The 20198-nt window shown below is 37.5% G+C and overlaps 2 protein-coding genes across 6 annotated transcripts in view; one reads left to right on the forward strand and one right to left on the reverse strand.

The window, feature by feature from the left end:
- Positions 1-16863, forward strand: part of PHF20 (PHD finger protein 20) — a 126233-nt gene extending 109370 nt beyond the window's left edge. For all 5 annotated transcript variants that reach the window (XM_051979218.1, XM_051979219.1, XM_051979216.1 and 2 more), the window contains 4 exons: positions 6554-6749; positions 7801-8197; positions 9652-9835; positions 14161-16863. In XM_051979218.1, the coding sequence (XP_051835178.1) occupies positions 6554-6749; positions 7801-8197; positions 9652-9835; positions 14161-14303 (920 nt within the window). In that variant the 3' untranslated portion in view covers positions 14304-16863. The remainder of the gene's footprint in view (positions 1-6553; positions 6750-7800; positions 8198-9651; positions 9836-14160) is intronic.
- Positions 16864-17092: 229 nt separating this feature from the next.
- Positions 17093-19254, reverse strand: SCAND1 (SCAN domain containing 1). The gene is made up of 2 exons (XM_051979220.1): positions 19137-19254; positions 17093-18994 (listed from the first exon to the last, which is right to left on the reverse strand). Exon 2 carries the CDS (start codon positions 18911-18913, stop codon positions 18452-18454), a length of 462 nt encoding a protein of 153 aa, XP_051835180.1. The 5' UTR covers positions 18914-18994; positions 19137-19254; the 3' UTR covers positions 17093-18451.
- Positions 19255-20198: the final 944 nt, after the last annotated feature.

A 20198-nucleotide genomic window follows, 5' to 3' on the forward strand; every position in this document is an offset into this window, starting at 1 on the left:
TTTCTCGCCTTTCCCCCATGCCCTCCCCTAGATGGCAAGCAGTTCAGTATTATGTTAAACATGGTAGAAATATATGTTAAGTCCAATATATGCATAATATTTATACAATTATAGTACCGCACAAGAGAAAAAGTGAAGCAAAATAAAATGCAAGCAAGCAACAACAAAAAGAGTGAAAGTGCTATGTTGTGAACCACACTCAGTTCAGAGAGAGGTCCTCTCTCTGGGTATAGATGGCTCTCTTCATCACTGAATAATTGGAATTGGTTTGAATCATCTCACTGTTGAATAGAGCCACGTCCACCAGAATTGATCATCATATAGTCTTGCTCTTGCCATGTACAATGATCTACTGGTTCTACTTACTTCACTTAACATCAGTTCATGTAAGTCTCTCCAGGACTCTCCGAAATCATCCTGCTGGTTGTTTCTTTTTTTTTTTTTTTTTAAATATTTTATTTTATTTTATTTAATAATAACTTTATATTGACAGAACCCAGGCCAGGGTGATTTTTTTACAACATTATCCCTTGTTCTCATTTCTGTTCCGATTTTTCCCCTCCCTCCCTCCATCCCCTCCCCTAGATGGCAAGCAGTCCTATATATGTTAGATATGTTGCAGTATATCCTAGATACAATATATGTTTGCAGAACCAAACAGTTCTCTTGTTGCACAGGGAGAATTGGATTCAGAAGGTAAAAAATAACCCGTGAAGAAAAACAAAAATGCAAATAGTTCACATTCGTTTCCCAGTGTTCTTTCTTTGGGTGTAGGTGCTTCTGTCCATCATTTATCAATTGAAACTCAGGTCTCTTTGTCAAAGAAATCCACTTCCATCAGAATACATCCTCATACAATATCGTTGTCGAAGTGTATAATGATCTGGTTCTGCTCATTTCACTTCTGCTGGTTGTTTCTTATAGAACAATAATATTTCATAACATTCTTATACGATAACTTTCTCTAAATGATGGGCATCTAGTCAGTTTCCAGTTTCTTGCACTATAAAAGTCTGCTACACACATTTTTGCACATATGGGCCCCTTTCCCCCCTTTAAGATCTCTTTGGGATGTAAGCCCAGTAGAAACACTGCTGGGTTAAAGGGTATACACAGTTTGATAACTTTGGGCATAGTTCAAATTGCTCTCCAGAATCACTGGTTCTGTTCACAGTTCCACTAACAATGTTATCAGTGTCCCAGTTTTCCACATCCCTTCCAACATTTGTCATTATCTTTTCCTGTCATTTTAGCCAATCTGAAAGATGTGTAGTGTGTAGTCTGAATTTGCATTTCTCTGATCAATAGTGATTTGGAGCACCTTTTCATATGACTAGAAATAGTTTCAATTTCTTCATCCGAAAATTGTTTATATCTCTTGACCATTTATCACTTGGAGAATGAAGTGAATTCTTATAAATTCGAGTCAATTTTCTATGTTTTAGAAATGAAGCCTTTATCAGAATCTTTGAATGTAAAAATGTTTTCCCAATTTATTGCTTTCCTTCTAATCTTGTCTGCATTAGTTTTGTTTGTACAAAAACATTTTAACTTAATATATTATCAAAATTATCTATTTTGTGATCAATAATGATCTCCAGTTCTTCTATTCACAAATTCCTTCCTCTTCCACAGATCTGAGAGGTAAACTATTCTATGTTTTTCTAATTTCTACTGTGTTTCTAATTTTATTCTTTATGTCTAGATCATGAACCCATTTTGACCTTATCTTGATATCCAGTGTTAGGTGTGGGTCAATGCCTAGTTTTTGCCATACTAATTTCCAGTTTTCCCAGAAATTTTTGTCAAATAGTGTAAGTTCTATATTTTTCAAAATAACAGACAGACAGATATGGTAGGACTTTGTAATTCCTGCAAGGATTTAAATATGTGATGAACCAGGCAATAAGCATTTGTTCAGTTGTATTCCAGGCACTATGCAAGAGTAGGAGTAGGAGATCAGCCAGCATACTATTGTCTGTAGTTGAGGTTTGAGATGATCTTGGTCTTTTAACATAGTAGTGGGAATGACGGAAGAAAGAAGGGAATATATAGTAAAGATTTTAGGCAAACAGGCTTTGGTAATCGATTGGATATGGGACAAGAGAGAGATAGGGAGTTAAGGATGAAATCTAGGTGATGTGACAGAGAGGGAAGTGATACCTTTAGTAGTGAAAGGAAATTAGTAAGAAGGGAATTTTGGGTACAAATGATAAGAGTTATGTTTTCCACATGTAGAAATGTTTGCAGGATATTAGCTCAGAATAGCTAATAGAAAATTGGAAATTAAAGATTGAAGGTCACACCAAGGTTAAGGTCTATGATTAGATCTGAGAATCTTCAACGTAGAGATGATAGTTAAATCCCTGAGAGGTAATGAGATCACCAGCAATATAAAGGAAGAAAAGACGACGTCGGTCAGAGACCTGGGATTGGCACTCATGTTCAACTGGTATGATCTGGACAAAGATCCTGCAAAACTCTTGGTGGAGTTGTGAAAAAATGTCTAACCATTTTGGAAAGTAGTTTGGAACTATGCTTCATAAGCTATTAAACCATGCATACCTTTAGTAATACTTTTACTGGGTCTGTACTCCAAAGAGGTCAAAGAAAAGGGAAAAGGACTTATGGACCCCCAAAATATTTTAGCAGATTTTTTGGTTAGTTGAGTTTTTACGGTTTGTGTGTGTGTGTGTGTGTGTGTGTGTGTGTGTGTGTGTGGCTAAGAATTGGAAACATAGAAGTTGCCTATCAGTTGGAGCACAGCTGAATAAATTATGGTTGAATATGTTGGAATAATATTGTGTTACAAGAAATGATGAAACAGATAGTTTCAGAGAAATCTGGAAAGAACTTTGTGAACTCATGTAAAGTGAAGTGAGCAGAACCAGTAGAACAGTTTATACAAGAGCAACAAGGAACTTTGATCAACCTAGTGATCAACTGCAGTTCCAAAATACTAATGATGAAACATGCTATTCATTTTCAGAGAGAGAACAGGTGAACTTGAGTACAAATTAAAACTCCTCCCTTCCTTTCTTGTTCCCTTTCACTTTGTAATTATCTTCTTTCTCTTGCCTTCTCAGTTGGATAGAAAAAGAGGGACATTATTCATGATTGAAAATAAAATTTGAATTTCAGAAAAATCAAAGATACTAAAAAGCAGGAGTCAGAGAGGTTGAAGGAGAACCAGGACTGAGTCATGTCCTGAAAATTTGGAGAGAAGAGAGTATCCAAAAGATAGTCAGGGATAGTCTCATATACTAAAGAGAGATCAAGAAGACTTGAGGATTGAGGAAAGGTCATTGGATTTGACAGTTTAAGAGATCATCAGTCACTTTGGAGAGAGACACTTGAGTTGAAAGATACCAGCTTCACTTAGAATTAAGAAGAGAGTGAGAACTGAGGAAGTAGAGGTACTGAGATCAGATCGCTTTCTCAAGGAGTTCAGCCACAAAAAGCATAAGGAATATGGGTAGTAGTGGGGATAAAAGGATTAAGTGAGGAGTTTTTGAGGTTAGGAAGTAAACTTCAATGGAAGGGGATCATTTATATATATAGAAATGTTATCCTTAGGAAAAGAGTTTTCTCTTCCTGTGATACTAAGAGAGAAGCAGAACTAGCTGCAGAAGGCATTTGTACATGAGGAGGAAGGAGCTTTCGGTGAATGGCCTTAATGTTTCCAGTGAAATAACAAGGAGTCAGATCTTGGGAGAATTGAAGAGAGATGAAAAGGTATGGAAAAGCTGATATGGTATAGTGAGAGACATTTAGGAAGAGGTAAAAAAGAATTTGTGACTGGGATGATAGCTCTGTTGAGATCATGTAACCTAAGTCTGTAATGGATTCAAGTGACAAGATTTTCTTCAGCACACGAGCAGAAGAGACAGCAGCTGCTGATGGGAGTGATTCTAGGTGGAAGTTTAACAAGGTAAAATCAATGAAAGAATAAGGTGTTTAAAGACTCTCAAAAACCAAAGGGCCAATGTAGGAGAACTCCAGTTCAGGATTGATGGCCTAGAAAGAAACTGAAGTCACTCAAGAGATCACAGTAAGATGAGGAGTAGGGTTTAGGTTTGCATGGCAGCAGATGAGATGGAATGACACCAGTTAAAAATTCATTTGGTTGCAAATTTTGTGTTTGGGCAGTGGTAGCAGAATCAAGGGGGTAATGATCAACTCTGTGTAGCTGAGGTGGTAGAGAGAAGTAGAGCATAGGAATTGTGAAGGGTGAGATATTTTCTCCACTCAGCCTTCAATTTTTGTATGTAAAGGTACATGTTGAATAGAGGAAGTAAAAAAAAAAAAAAAAAATAGAGGAAGTAAAGTATGAGTAGTATCCAGTACTTGGAATCACAAAAACCTTAGGTTCAGATTCCTCATATCTAAAAAGAAGTTTGATTCTGACTTTCAAGGTCCTTTTCATCTCTGAATCTTGATTTTATATTTCTTGGAGTATTTGCATAAAGATTTTATAGAGATGAGAACAAAGACAAAATGAATTTAGTTATCGATATTTTGGTTGCCTTTTTAAGCATTGAAGTCCATGATCTTTCCCTTAAGTATTTATGATATTCTGACCTCATTTGACACATTAAGAATTGTTGCCTTAATTCTCCCCAAAATTTGTTAATTCCAGCAAAGACGACATGCTCTATATATAGAGTTCAACTTTTTTTCTTTTCCTTACCTTAGTGCCATTTCTATTTCCTTATGTAGCACATTAGTGCCTGTGATGCTAGAGTTCAAATGTAGTAGCTTCTCCATCATTAATGTATAAAAATGTATCACTGATATAAAAATTTTGTTTTTAAAAAAGAAATCATTAAAGATCTTTTCAATTTTTGACCATGCTTTTCCCTAAGTATGGATTTTAAAATGCCCTCTGGATGATCTGTTATTTGGAAATCTTCTCAAGTTTTCATTAAATTTGTTCTCCTTTTCTCCTCCTCCTTCTCACTCCTTTATATGGCAGAACTCCTGATAAGTTTCTACCATCTTTCTCTGGAACGTTTTATTAACAAGTTTATTTCCTAAACTACTATTGCTTTTGGCTGCTACACAAAGTAGCTTTACAAAGATAAAAATTTTATTTTCTTTTGATCTTGTTTTGTCACTTAATTTTACCCTTGGATAAAGTTAGGGAAAGGTAATTGTATTGGTTTCTATTTTTTATCTTTTCCTATTTTAATAGCTTATCTAACAATGTCAAGAGGGATTTCCCTGAGTTGCATGCTATATCTTATTATTATTTATTTTTTACTTTGCTCTAATAAATTTTGTAGCCTGATATATGATATATCATTGATATGGAAATTATTCCCACATATTCTGTCTTTTAACAGTATTCTCCATTTATTTTTTTGTTTGAAGTTGTTGAATGTTCCTCATGTTCAGGACCACCAGTCTGATTGAAATGTAGTATTCACAATATGTACATATGAAATTTTTTGGTAGTCTACAGGATTTTAGATCCTTTCATTTCTTATTTCTGTGCCATGTTTTCCAACATATTTTGCCTTCCTCTCTGTACACTGAAGTCACTAAGTATTCAAAAATAGTTTGATTAAATTTGTAGAATCTTCTTAAATTCTTGTAGAATTTACCTTTTCATCTTCCTGTTGATATTGACATATAAGCTACAATTATTTTCTTATCAATTGTATGCAAATTGTGGCATATGCTGAATATAACAGTGAGGTAATCAAGTATCCCATGAGATAAAAGTTTCTTCTTATTTTTGGACATTTTATTTGCTTTTCTAAACAAAATCTGTGATCCTTCTTTTAGCCTCAACTTCTTATTGCCTCCTCCTTCCTTTCATAGCAACAGTATAAAGATGGATGTATGATTAAGTTTCTTCAATAGTATGTCATTGAAAAGGTGTTTGTATTTAGGATATCAATAACTAAATTAATTTATATATTTAGAAATTATGTGATTCTTAGCACACCTTGCTCCCTTTTATGACCCCATTGTCTTTATTAAAGAAGTGGAATGGGCTATTTCAACAAGAGCCTCTGTAATTGGGAAGAAGAGAAATGTATGTTTATAAAAGGTGGGTTCTAGTTACATGCTGTCGGCAAGAAATATACATGTTTGCCTATGTGTAAAAGGTAGAGGAACGGAGAAGGAACCTCTGGAAAACTTGCTTAAAGAACCTGAACAAGTATCAAATAGGACAAGGGACCCTTAGGTACATTATGATGTTTAATTGGAAGGGGTACTTAAAATAACAGATCCATTGAAGTAGAAAAGAATGTTTCCTAAGTGATTGAGTCAGAAAGTAGTCATGATTGATGTTCTTTAATTGAATAAAGGAATCCTATTTAGGAATTTTGATTTAAGACTTCTACTCTGCACAGCTTCCTTAGCTTTTCTTACCATCCCTTACCCCAGAGGTACTAGGAAATATTTCTTCCCAAAACCAGCATTGGAAGATTTGTTTGTGAATTATGCATAAACAATATTGTCTCTATCCCAGTCTATGTCTCAATACATATCTCTAGTATTGAAAATGTTGCATTTTAATCACTCTTCATTCTTTCTTCAGGTCAGAGACCTGGCATAAAATATTGGTATGAGAAGGAATGGTTAAGTCATGGCCATATGCATGGTTTGGCATTTTTAGAAGATAATTACTCCCATCAGAATGCCAAGAAAATAGTTGCCACTCACCAGCTTCTTGGTGATGTGCAGAAGGTGATAGAAGTTCTACATGGACTACAGCTAAAGATGAGAATTTTACAGTAAGTGTAAAGTGACTTTTTGAAAACATTTGAGTGGGCATGTGTTGGAATTGAACAATATTACAGAAAAAGAAGAAATGGCTATAGGAAGAACAACATTTTCCCTTCTAATCTCTGATTTTAGAAATGGAAGAGTCATAGAGGGGTAATTTGTGACTCTGGACTATGTTTGGGTTGTTGCAGTTATAGGATGGGTAAAATTGTCAACTAAACACAGTTAGATGTTTCTTATGACAGTGATCCCTTCTGACTGGGAAGGTTTCATATTCAGTGAAATTAACCCCCCACCTCAATTTGTAATATAAAACCCAATTCTAAATAATAATTTAAGTGAGATTTTGCTTATTGGTATATTATGATTAATATTTTTAAAACATTTACTTAGTTTTAGACTCTAGAAGCTAGCATGCTTTTTTCCTGACCATCTGTGCTTAAAGTCAGGAAGATTTAAATTAAATCTGGCCTCAGAATCTTAGTAGCTGTGTGATCCTGAGAAACTTGCTCAACCTCAGTCTGTCTGAGTTTTCTCCTTTGTATAATGGGGATAATAATAGTACCTTCCTCCTAGGTAGTTGAGAGGATAAAATGAGATATTTTATAAAGTGTTTTTGCCAACCTTAGAATGATCATATAAATTCTGTTGTTTTTTTTTTTTCTGTGAAATGGCAGAAAACTTGTAATTTGAATATTTGGGTGATAATGATGAGTTATTTGCTTGATACTGATGTTTCTACTCTGTTATAACTCTTTAGAGCTTTAGATGTGAGGAAATATATAGAAGTGTGACATGTAACCTCTGGTATTTTGCATCTTGCTGATTAACTTCTCTTTTCTTGGACAGCTCACAAGTGTCAGAGTATGTAATTAAATAACAAAAAATTTTGTTAGGTGAATTTGTTTCAAAAGTTTCTCTTTTTGGACTGATTCCCCTGTACTTTACTGATCAAGTCACATGTAGGCTCTTCTCCCAAGTGTGTATGTGTGTAGTCTTCAAGATATAGGATCCTCTTGAGTTACTCTAGAAAACTTTTCTGGATTATTTTTCCCTCAGGAGCAAAGAACACCCTGATTTACAGTTTTGGTGTCAGCCCTGGAAGCAGCACTCCAGGGATGAGAAGTCTCACCCCAAACACATACTTCACATTGAAGATAAGACAAAGGAGGAGGTGCCGAGTTATAGAACTTTCAGTGGGACAGTAGAAAAAACACTGCCCTTTCCTTCCATGGAAGAATCTTATATCACCAGTGAACATTGCTATCAGAAACCCCGGGCCTATTATCCTGCTGTAGAACAGAAGCTGGTAGTGGAGACCAGAGGATCAACTATGGATGATGGTGTTAACCCCATCCGGGAAAATGGGGATGATGTGTTATCAGAAAGATTTGGGTGGGAATTAGACCAAGAAAAAATCAAAATGCAGAATGAATTGAGACATACTTACTCAAAGGTATGTTGGAATCTCTTGACTCTCCTCAGCATATATAATGTTTGTGACATATGAAATAACCTACTTTGTTACCAGGTTTCCTCAGACCTAAATATATTGTTGAATTTGCTTGATTTTTGTGTTTGCTCGTGTTTTGGTTGTGTGCAGGGCCAGTGCATGTGAGTGACATATAGTCATATAACATATGACAGCCAGAAGAGACTTCTGAGCATCTAGTTGAGCTCCTTTCATTGTACAGATGAACATCCTGAATTTTAGGGATGAGAAGGGCATGTCTAAGGCCACACAACTAGTTTGTAACTAGATTTTACATCTCCTATCTCGAGGCCAGGGGAAATTCTACTGTAGCACTCTACCTTGTTTCCTTCTTCCATATGGAAGCTATACATAGCCACAACCATCCCCAAGTGAGGAGTGAGGAGAGTAATGGTGCTGGCGATTCTACCTTGGGATAAATATGGGGTGTGGCAGTGAGTTCACATGATTGTAGTAGCATCCCATCAATAACTATGTAATCATTTCCTAGGATAGATAATCACTAGGCCCTTTACCCCATTTGCCTTTGAGTCCTTAATTCTGACCAAGCTTGTTACGTTGAATTTCAGCTTTTAGAGTGTGAAAATGTTCACAACATGATACTGCTATTCATATAAAGAGAGAGTTCCTAACAAAGAACCAAGAATTTCATATTAGCATTATTAAAGTCCAACTTTTGGACTTTACATGCCCACACAACTACATGCTTTCTATATGGTATAAACTCTGATGGCAGGTACCAAGTTATGTTAATTTTTCTTTCCCCTTAACATCAAGCATATTCAATAAATGTTGGTTTAAAAATAGTATTTATTAAACCAAATATAGAACAACATCCATGGTAGATTTAAGATTGTTCATTATGTAAGGTGCAGATTTTGCAAGGATTCCTTCAAGTAATTGTCATATCCAAGATTCATTAAGAGTCCTGTTAAAAGAAAGTTTATACTTTGTCTGGGCATTGGACTAGACAAACCCAGAAGACACTTGGAGTTCTAGAAATCTGTAATTGCAAAAAGATCTTTTGCTGACTTTAAGCAATAACAAAAGCAATCTCTCCTTTTCTTTTCCCAAAAAGCTCCAAGGATCACAGAAGGAATAAGAAGCATCTCTCTAAGGCACAGAGTTAAGACAGATCACTTTTGTATACTCTCTCCACCTCCTTAGCCCTGGGCTAAAGTCACAGTGGCCAGTTTGAGGTGATTGAAGTGTCACAAAGGAGAACCAGGTTTTCTTTTTGCCTTACAAAAGAGAGCTTGTACAAGAGAACCAATAACTGTGCCAGTATTTATTATAGAATTCAAACCATAAGTCCTTCTCCTAGTTTTTGGAACAAGTATTTGGGGAGGGAAAGAAGGGGAAAGATCAGGCTTAAGAATGAGCCATGCAGTAAGTAACACAGTGTTGTCACTCTTTAGGTGAGGGAGTGTTCTTCTAAAAAGGCTCTCTCAGAAGAAGCCCCCACACTGAAGCTGGTGGAAAAAGACAGGGAGGGAGTGGTGAATGCTCAACTCCAGTGGCAGTTTAATCTGCTCACACATGTGGAATCTCTGCAGGATGAAGTCACACACAGGATGGATTCCATCGAGAAGGAACTGGATGGTAAATTTCTCTTGTTTATAGAGAACCCTGGAACATAAGGAGGGCTTTAATCTCGTTTTCAGATCTTTGTGCTTTGGGGACTTCTTTTCTTAAACACAATGTAGGAGCCATAGGTTTTTCTCTCTTCATTTCATGCTGGGGAATTCAAGTTTTGTTTTCAGTTCATGGTGCCTCCTTCCCCTGCCTAAAAAACTCACTCAACATGATAAGTATTTCCTCTTCTAACAACCCACAAAAGAAACATCAATATCTGAAGTACTAAATGAATGAAAAGACTTCCTGAGAATATGGCATGGTTCCTATCAATCTGAGGAATTGGAAATAGAACTCAAATTCCTCAGTGTGGAAGAAACAGATAAGAGAGCCTGTGGATCCTACATAGGTATATTTGTTTAGAGGAAAGAACAGGAACATAGTAGGTACTTTATCCATCATGCTGAGTTGGGAACATGGAATCTTTAAGTGATGAACACCAGTGACTGAGGTTTTAAATTATGTTCTAACAAATCAGTTCTGTAACTAGTGAGATAGTGCCAACATTCATTCATTCATTCATTCAACACCAACTGAGTAATCTGTAAGTGCGTGCATGGTTATGTAGGGCGGCTCTGTATATCAGGTGGTTAACTAATTTGGGGTTAAGGAAAGTCTTCTCCGAGATTATTCTTGAGCTGGATTTTAAATTAAATGGTGGCTTTCAGTTAATGGATATGGGGCAGTGTGTGGAATGTAGAAGACCCTTACCCAAAATGACTACTCAGAGATCACTCAGTAGAAAGCAGAAAGGTTGCTTATTAAACCTCCGGAGGATGAGCCATCCCATCACGAGATAAGGGAAAGAGAAAGCTCATGGTTGGAGGGCTAAAAAAATAGTAAAGATACATAGCTTTTATACAAGAGATTACATCACAAGTAAGAGAGCATTGAGAAGGGGAAGGGGAGGCATCTAATTGGTTGTTGATATCCAGAGAGATTGGAATGGAAGGTTTCTGTTTCCCCGAAATCACCTGATTTCTAGGAAACAGAAAACCAGGCCTTCAAGCTTCAGATAATTAAGTAGACAGTAGTCAAGCTAAGAGACTAAATATCGATAAATGTCAAATACTGATAAATATCATCAGCTCAGGTTAAATAAATATGTTTAGAGCTGGCCAAGACTCAAGTAAATATGGGCCTGCACATATTATATAGGTCATAGGGGAAACACAGAAATAATGAAAATGAAATACAGAAAAAAAATTCACATATTCCTGTAAGTTCTTTACCTTATCTTTACCTTAAGCAGGAATGACCTTAATAGAAAATCTCAACTGACAGGAATGGAGAGAGACAAATAAATTGGGGATCATTGAGAAAAGTGGGCATGACCACTGCCCAAGCAGCAGTGTAGTTTGTAGAATTGGCCAAAGAAAGAAGTAAAATGAAGTTATGATTATGCAGTATTTTGCTTGAGAACTCAGAAAATTATTTCATGAAAGCTTAGCTCAAGAGATGTTTTTATGTTTTATGAAGTATCTTGAAAGCTAAACTGAGGACCAGCTATTGAAAGACAATGTAGGATTTTAAGCAAGGCAGTAACATAATCAAAGTAGTAGTTAGGAAGACTAATGGGATCCCATTTAGGAGATTGAAAATAGAAGGCTGTTTTTGATTTAAGAATTAAGATAATGATGGTCAGGACTGGGATTGTATATTAGAATTGGAAAGTGATGAATGAGTTGGATTTTCGTTTGGGAGCTGTAGGAGAGAGTCAAAGAAGAAGATTCTAAAAGCTTGTTTTTTAAGGTACAGTATTTTTTGGTGTTTGAAGCTCCTTGATAATGCATATTTTTTAAAAGGATTTGGAATTGATGTATACATATAATCCTGGGATATGATCTGAAAGTTCTAAGTTAGTACTGTTATTTGGCATTCCACATCAAAAGTATAATTAGTGGCCAATTATATCCTCTCTGAAGATCACTTTTATTGATCAGTTTGATGTACTTGAATAATTACAGAAAAAAAAAAGTTAGATCCCAGAACCCAGCAAGGAAATAGGAAAGAAATGGGTGGAAAGATGAACACATTATTTAGCATAAACTTATAGTCCGTAGATGACATTCTCATTTCCCTGCAAAAGCTGTAGTAGGTACACATCAGACCCTGTGCAGGTTGTAGCCCTCCAAAGAGAGGAACATTTTTGGCTGGTTTCCTGTATCCTAATTTGTTTCATGCTGAGAAAGTTTTATGTTGGTCCCACCAAAATAACCTTTCTTTTGAGCTATGTGAGAGGAAGTAGATTATATGTGATTTTCCTCCCTGGGTCTCATTTTTTAAAAAAAATTAATTTTTATTTTTTAATAGCTTTTTATTTACAAGTTATATGCATGGGTAATTTTTTTTTAATTTTTATTTTTTTAAACTTTTCATTGACAGAACCCATGCCAGGGTAATTTTTTACAGCATTATCCCTTGCACTCACTTCTATTCCGATTTTTCCCCTCCCTCCCTCTACCCCCTTCCCCAGATGGCAAGCAGTCCTTTACATGTTAAATAGGTTACAGTATATCCTAGATACAATATATGTGTGCAGAACCGAACAGTTTTCTTGTTGCACAGGGAGAATTGGATTCAGAAGGTATAAATAACCTGAGAAGAAAAACAGAAATGCAAGCAGTTTATATTCATTTCCCAGTGTTCTTTCTTTGAGTGTAGCTGCTTCTGTCCATCCTTGATCAATTGAAACTGAATTAGTTCTCTTTATTGAAGAGATCCACTTTCATCAGAATACATCCTCAAACAATATCGTTTTTGAGGTATATAATGATCTCCTGGTTCTGCTCATTTCACTTAGCATCTAGGTCTCATTTTTATCATTCTATACTATTTTATATTATTCTTGTGTGTATTTTGTGTTTTTAATTTTTGTGTTATTCCCCTATCAAACTAAGAGCTCACAAGGACTCCATTTTTTTGGTCTCTTTGAGCATCTGGTATGCTTTTATGTGCTCAATAATACCTATTTGATTGAATATGATGTTCTTCAGTCCTCTTTTGCCTTCAAGCTTTGATTTACTTTCTAAGTGCAGCCAATTCTGGTGGGTAGCAGAGGAGGTATGAGATGAATCTTCCTTCCCTGACCTGCAGGACATAAGGCAAATTTGCTCCTTTTAAAGTATAATGAGGCTTATTCATCAGTTCAGATTATACAATTGCACTGAGTCAGTTCTCTGGAACATCTGGGAAAAACTAATAGTGTGATTCTCTACTCTCAAGGAGCTTTACAGTCTAGTATAGCTACACAAAAGACAGTAACAAAAGGATCCATAAGTCAAAGGATACAAATGGGAGCAGTATGACACTGTAATAGGAATGACATTGGAAAGGTACTGGATTTAAAGTAGTAGCTTTACTACTTGCTAATTTGAAATGAAAGGTTCTAGGTTTGAATCTGGATCTTCTCCTTGTTAAGTTACTTAACCTCTTAAGCCTATTTTGGTGCTTTAAGGAATGGACTATAGTCAATCATGGGTTTTCTACTTTTTTTGTATTGTAGATCCCTTTGGGAGGGTCTCTTTTTCCACATACACAACACATTCTCTCTCTGCATGTGATAGTCCACCTTCATTTGAGAAAGGGGATTGATAGGTTCATTGGTTACATACTCAAAATAATGTTTTAAAATTCATATAATAAAAAATAAAGGGTTACAAAGGAAACTTGGGAATTTGGTAGTGACTATGGATCTTGGGTCAAAAAACCCTTTTGAATGAATGATTAGCCCCTATCTTTATATTAGGATCTTTGTGAGTTACAGTTAGAGTGTTCTAAGAGGAGTTCAGTGGGTTGATTGCTCTGTGTTCGATAGCTGGAAGTCTTCATTGAATGGTAGAACTTGAGCCAGATAAATAAAATAACTGAATTGATGGGGCAAAGGAAATTCCAAACAAGAACGTCAAGATCAGATAAAAGCGGGAATGAGCACAGTTCAGTGAAAGTTTAAATGTCTTTGTATAACGAATATACTATTGGGGGGGGGGGGGACCAGAGGGGAGAGATAGGCGTGGTTGAATTAGTTTATTAATAGAGTATAAAACCAAAAGTTGTAGGTGGCATTGTTCGAATTGGGATTCTTGCTTGAATGCTTTCAAGGGACCTAGACAGTCAATTAAGAATTTGGTGACCCATACTGCCAGGTGTTTAATAAATGTTTGTTGATTTCAGTAATTTCCCTTCTTATTCCTGATAGGAATGCACCAAGTGTACAGAGTTCTAAGAAACATTTTAACATTCTTAAATGCTGATGGTTGATTTGGGTGTATCTCTTTGTCTTTTGGACACAGTTCTGGAGAGTTGGTTGGATTACACAGGAGAATTGGAGCCACCAGAACCATTAGCCAGACTCCCTCAGCTCAAGCACTGCATAAAGCAACTCCTGACAGACTTGGGAAAGGTGCAACAGATTGCGCTTTGTTGTTCCACATGAGACTGACCCTGAGGACTGCTCATTCACCATCACCAGGAAGTCTGTAGGAGGCTCTTTGTAGATTTAAACAAAACTTGCATACTGAATACACAGAACATTGATTGACTTCTGGGATCCAGGCAAACTGTGATGGACACAGGGTAGGCACTGTATTCACATCAAGGCTGCAGAGAATAGGGTGCTCCAGTCTACACAGACTTCAAGAGCAGGAAGGCAAAGAAGAAATGTTAGGATTCCCTCCTTACACATAAATTGTTGAATGAAAATAATTTTTCTTTTTTTTTTTTTTGCACAAACTTCACTTTAAATCGTGCCACTGATAAAGGAATTAAGAGCCAAAAATGTTTATTTGAAACTGGTGTGAATCCCATTCTGCAATTTAATTGACTTGTATTTCAGATTGGATCATAATAGCCTTCCTGGTTTGGTTTCTCTCACGTATTTTAATCAGTGAGAGTTGTAATTTTGAACTTTGTGAGAATGTCCTTTTTATGACTTAACTATTATATGGAGGTTAAATAGTATAGGCCCAAAGCCTATACCAAGTACTCTATATTGCTACAATAAAAGACCATTTGGGCTATATTTACCCCCTAGTAAATGATTATTTTAGTTCATCATGTCCCTAGCATGAATGACTTAATATATGGTACTCGGGAAAATCAACTTAGTATGAGCTTGTTTTGTTCCCAATCCCAGGATGTACCTGGGTTTTTGCTTGCATTACGGCTAACAGACTCCTTGGGGGGAGCTGGGGGGTCTCACTGCATGTGACCTATGTTAGGTATTTCAAACTGTAGCGAGGTGTATAACCCAGAGCAGTTTTCTACCCACCTTATTAATATTTGATAGCTCCTGAATTTTGAAATGTAGAATTTTTTTCAAAGTTATAAACTTACTGTAAAGATTCGTTACAAAAACAGAATGTTCTTTGGGGAGTCTTTTATTTTATAAACTATAAGGACTTGGACCCTATGTATCACTATAAGCCTCCCTGGAGATTCACTTTTACTAATGTTTCCAGATTACCCCACAACTCTCCCCTACCTTTACATACACACACACACATATGTGTGTGTGTGTATGTATGTATGTATGCTGCAACATTTTAATTTCCAGGTATGTCTTATTTTGTGAGATCAAAGCGATTATGATGCCGAAATTTCAGGTACAATGTCATTTAGTACCTTTAAGAATGATGTATTTGTGTTACCTTTGCAACCATCAATAACAGTCCTTATATAATCTCATTGTGTTCCCTATGGTGCAGTGCAGGGGAATCTTCCTTGTGCTTTTAGATCTTTTCCACCGTTAGTTTTGCTCATGATTATGCCACTTAAACATCAAAGCACACTTGTCCATTAGCATTTGAGAGTTAATTAATGGTTTATGAAACTGTAATATTATATGCTGCAAATATTTACTATGTAAACTTGAAATAGCCAACATCTTAATAGGAATGGTAAAAATCGACAATGAATCTTTGTATTTAAGTTTTTGGGAAAGGTCCAGATTGCTTTAACATTGGAAAGGAGGGCCTTGGAGGAAGGATATTTCCTAATTCACAGTATGATAAGTATGGTAGCTGTACAGCAGAGAATATCAGTAGCTGTGATAATTGGGATAAAGCTCATATGACTCTGCTTTAAAAAAGTTTTTCCCATCACTAATGCTGCTGTATGAAGAAATGCTTAATATAGTAATATTTAGAAATTAGAAATAATTAACTGGACAGCTGTTTTACAACCAAGATAACTGAAAGGAAATAATGAACAACTGTTTTCAGATTCCTTTCGCAAAGTTCCATCTGAATACCAAATGTGAGGAACAAGTAGGCCTCAGTAGTAAGTTAACATTTAAGGTAGTTAATTGGGTTGAAACGGGTTAGATTTTTTTTACAGAGCTGAGAACAGAAATGAAAAATTCTTGTTGAATTCTGCCAAGTGGCCATTTTTGTTTCATTATGCTGAGTAATTTTAAAAGGAAATAAAATTATATTTCATTTAATTTCATTTGTCAAATAGAAAGGTCTTCCTGAGAAAAGGCAGCAAAGTCAAGGTCTGAGAGGGACTTACTCAGTTAAAGATTCAGTATGCTCCTTTTCAAGTTTCCTTTTGAAGAGTTTCTGTTCCAATATGTGATACAGAAGACGGTACAGGGATAAAAAGGGCCTCTATCCCTGAATGCTGGACCAAGTTTAATTATCTAAAGTTGAAGTACTGAAAACAATTACTGCTATTAACCTTAAAAAATGTCTAGTGATTATCTAAATTTAAATTTTGTCTCTCTGGATGAAAACTATCCTTCTACTAAAATTGTCTTGGCAGAAGCAGTTCTGGTTTGACTAAATTTTGTTTCTTTACATCAGTGATGGGTGAATGCAAGGTTGAACCTTGATGAGATGAGCCAACATTGCACTGTGGAGATGTAACTGTTTGTTTACGCACTATTAGAATGGAGGGCACTGTAAATAGAAGTTTTGCTTTGGAGCAATATTTACAAAACATGCAAACCTCTTTATTCTGTGTTTGGAAAAAATAAATAGGTTTTTGTTGTTTTATTTATTGGTACTTATTTGTTTACATCCCACCACATAAATCCCTCAATAAAACACTATAGCTAACTGCTGACATTTTCTGTAAAACAAGTTTTGCATAAAACCCATACTAATGAAATCATGGATCTTCCAAAATGTCATAGCAAAGTAGGAGATGGGCTGCTGTGAAGACAAATTACCTTACAACTTAAGAATGCAGATCAGTTTGAATCACAAAGGAGGACAAGAATCCTTTTGTAATTAATAATTTAATGGTTTTTTAAAAGGGTTAAAATGCCAGGAACACCGGATGCTTGCCAATGAAGTCAAGAAATACAATGTCTGCAGAAGCACCAAACTGGCTATAGTTACATTCACCAGATCCAGATATTTTCAGCTGTAAATTTGCCAAACATAGCCTCTTTCTCAAAACTAAAACAAAAAAAAAGTAGCTATTAGCTTTAAACTAGTTGGGTGTGAATGTTTCAGACATTACAGAATGAAAAAAAAAAAGGCACCAGCTAGACACAACAGTCCCAGGAGGGTCCACTACTGATCCCAGTCACTGAAATAAATGTCACAAAAAGTTCACTAAAGTTGCCAATCCTGGGGGGGTGGGGATGGGGGAATCCACCAGCTCTAGGACACAGCTCCCTAGGAATTTCACTCTAGGTAACATTGGTCTGGGGCAGAAGCACATGCATGCACATTTCTTGTTGATTGCACTGATGATTGTTGGCAATGTGAAGGACTGAGCTAAAAACAAGTGGTTTTGACACTTGCTAATATGGAGTTGTAATGAACAGAAAATCCACTACATTTGGCTCAGTAAGTAGTACCAATAACCGCTTAAGCTATCAAACCCATTTCGGCAAAAATTTCTTGCTTAACAACTTAATGGATTTGAAAATTACCACACAGTCAATACAAAAACATTCTCAAACTGCACAAAAGCCCCGATTCTAATACCAATTGTGTACCTTATGCCAACTCTCCCTGAGCCTGGTTACATAAAAAGATAAGATATGATGCATGTAAAAGGCACTACTGAAAATAACATGAAAGGGTCCTCCACAACAATTTGTTACAATGAAATAAGGGAGCTAAATCCTCTGACCTTTCACGAAAAAAACAACACTAATAGACATAGAACACTGATCAGGTCTCTGTACACTAGGTGCTTCAGCAGTAGCAATAGATAACTACTTTCACAAGACACAGGAACCGAGCAATTAATTACAATGACCCGCAGAAGAATGGAGCACACGGTAGTCTCCACCTTGGGCACCCTCCCCCCAGGTAGAAAAGGGTATGGAGGCTACCCAGGGTAGAAAACCAAGAGGCAAAGCAAGGAGTCACAACAGGTCACGACTGCCAATATCAGGTTTCATTAATACGATGGCCGGTGCGGACACAGACAAGACAACGATAGCTCGGCGGCCCCTGGATGAGGGGAAATGTTTCAAGGACGCAGGTCGGTACAGGGAGACCCAAGGCAGCCCCGGGGACACCATCACCGCCTTCTCCTCTTCCTCTTCCTCCTCCTCTCAGCGCGGTCGGCGGGCCGAGGCCACTCCTCGCTCGCAAGCCGGCGGGGCCTCGGCTCCTTCGCTCAACCCGTAATGCGGACATCGCCACGGCGTCCTCGTCGACGGGCCCGGGCCTCCTCGGGCAGGATGGCCATGAGCTGCTCCTGCACCAGCATCTCCACAATCTGCTCCTTGGTTCGGACCTCGGGCCGCAGCCACTGGCGGGAGAGTTCGCGGAGTTGGCGAAAGGCCTCTCGCGGCCCCGCCGCCTCGTGGTAGCGGAACTGCCGGAAGCGTTGGCGGAACGTCTCCGGACCAGGCCGGGACCCCAGAGGGCCGGGAGCTGGAGGCGAGGCCTCGAGGGCGGCAGGGAACTGGATTGGAGACGGGGGAGAGGCGGCGGGGGCTGCAGGGCCAGGAAGTGAGGCCATAGATTCTGGGGAGTCCCGGCTAGAGCCAGGCTCCTCCAGTTTCATCAGCGAAGCTGCTTCTTTCTCCGGGGGAGCTGAGCTAGACCGGCCCGCACTGCCCGGCTCAGCCGCCATCTCGACGGCTCCTGGCGTCACCCTTTGTCTCGCGAACTGGGGCCTCTCTGCGCCTGCGTCAGAGCCTGGAACCCACCCAACCTAGAAAAAAGGAGAAGAACCGCTTTGCGCCTGCGCCTGGGTCAGGGTTAAGATTATGGAGTAGAAAGGGGGCATCGGTAGGTCTACGACGAGAAACTAAGCTGAAACGACGGTTGGGAAGAAGCCTGTTAGGGCACTTTACCTCCTCACGTTGGGATCCAGCAGTCGCAGGAACAAGCTTTAAACACCGGGTCTACGAAGCGTTAAACGGAAACGTGAAGGAAGCGGAAGCAGAAGCTGCTTTTCTATGGTCGACCGCTCAATCGAACCTCCAATTTGCATATCGCCCCCTGGTGGCGGAGAGACGCTATTAGGCGCAGAATCGGGTGTGGGGAATTCAGTTCAGCAAACCGCACACTCGTCTGGGCAATGATCAGTATATGGAGGGGTTGTATAAAGATAGATACACATGTGCATGTTTGAGCTGGGAAGCGATACAATAGATTAGGAAAACAATTTGTAATTATGAAGAAAAAATTATGTTTGACCCTGTACTCTGCTACTAGACATTTTTATATATTTCTTTTCCTCATTTTATATATAAATATATATATATTTTTTCCTTTACATATATTTCCAAATACATGTAAACATGGTTTTCTTTTTTTCCTCTTAAGTATCTCTAATACCTTTTTTCTCAAGTCTAGAAGTCACGAAAAAATACTGAGAACAAATAAGGTATCTATATATATTATAGATAATATACACAATGTGTCAATACAAAAGCATTCTCAAAAGTGCACACAAGCTCCGATTCTAATACCAATTGTGTACCTTATGCCAACTCTTGATCTCCCTGAGCCTTGTAACTTAAAAAGATATAATGTATGTAAAAGGCACTACAGAAAATAACATGAAAGGGTCCTCTGCAACAATTTAAATTTACTAAAATGTACAGAAATTACTAAATTATATACATAGAAAAAAAATCTCAGCACTCACTAGATGCTTAGGTTAGGATCAGCGGGAAATAGCATGAAAAGATGGATTTTCTTTTTCTTGCAGGAAAGATTGATTTTACATTCTTGCAAGAATGGGTATCTAGGTTAGTAAACACATCTTTGAAACTCTAAAGGCTGTACTTTATTTCTTATTGGGAAACACTAGGCACTCCCCTGATTCCCCATTAATTGGATGTCACAGAAGTCACACAATATGAATCTCCCTCTCCCCTCCCCGCGCTTCCCCCCCTCCCATCATTAGA

This window comes from Antechinus flavipes, chromosome 2, assembly GCF_016432865.1.
Source record: "Antechinus flavipes isolate AdamAnt ecotype Samford, QLD, Australia chromosome 2, AdamAnt_v2, whole genome shotgun sequence".
Taxonomy (NCBI): Eukaryota; Metazoa; Chordata; class Mammalia; order Dasyuromorphia; family Dasyuridae; genus Antechinus; species Antechinus flavipes.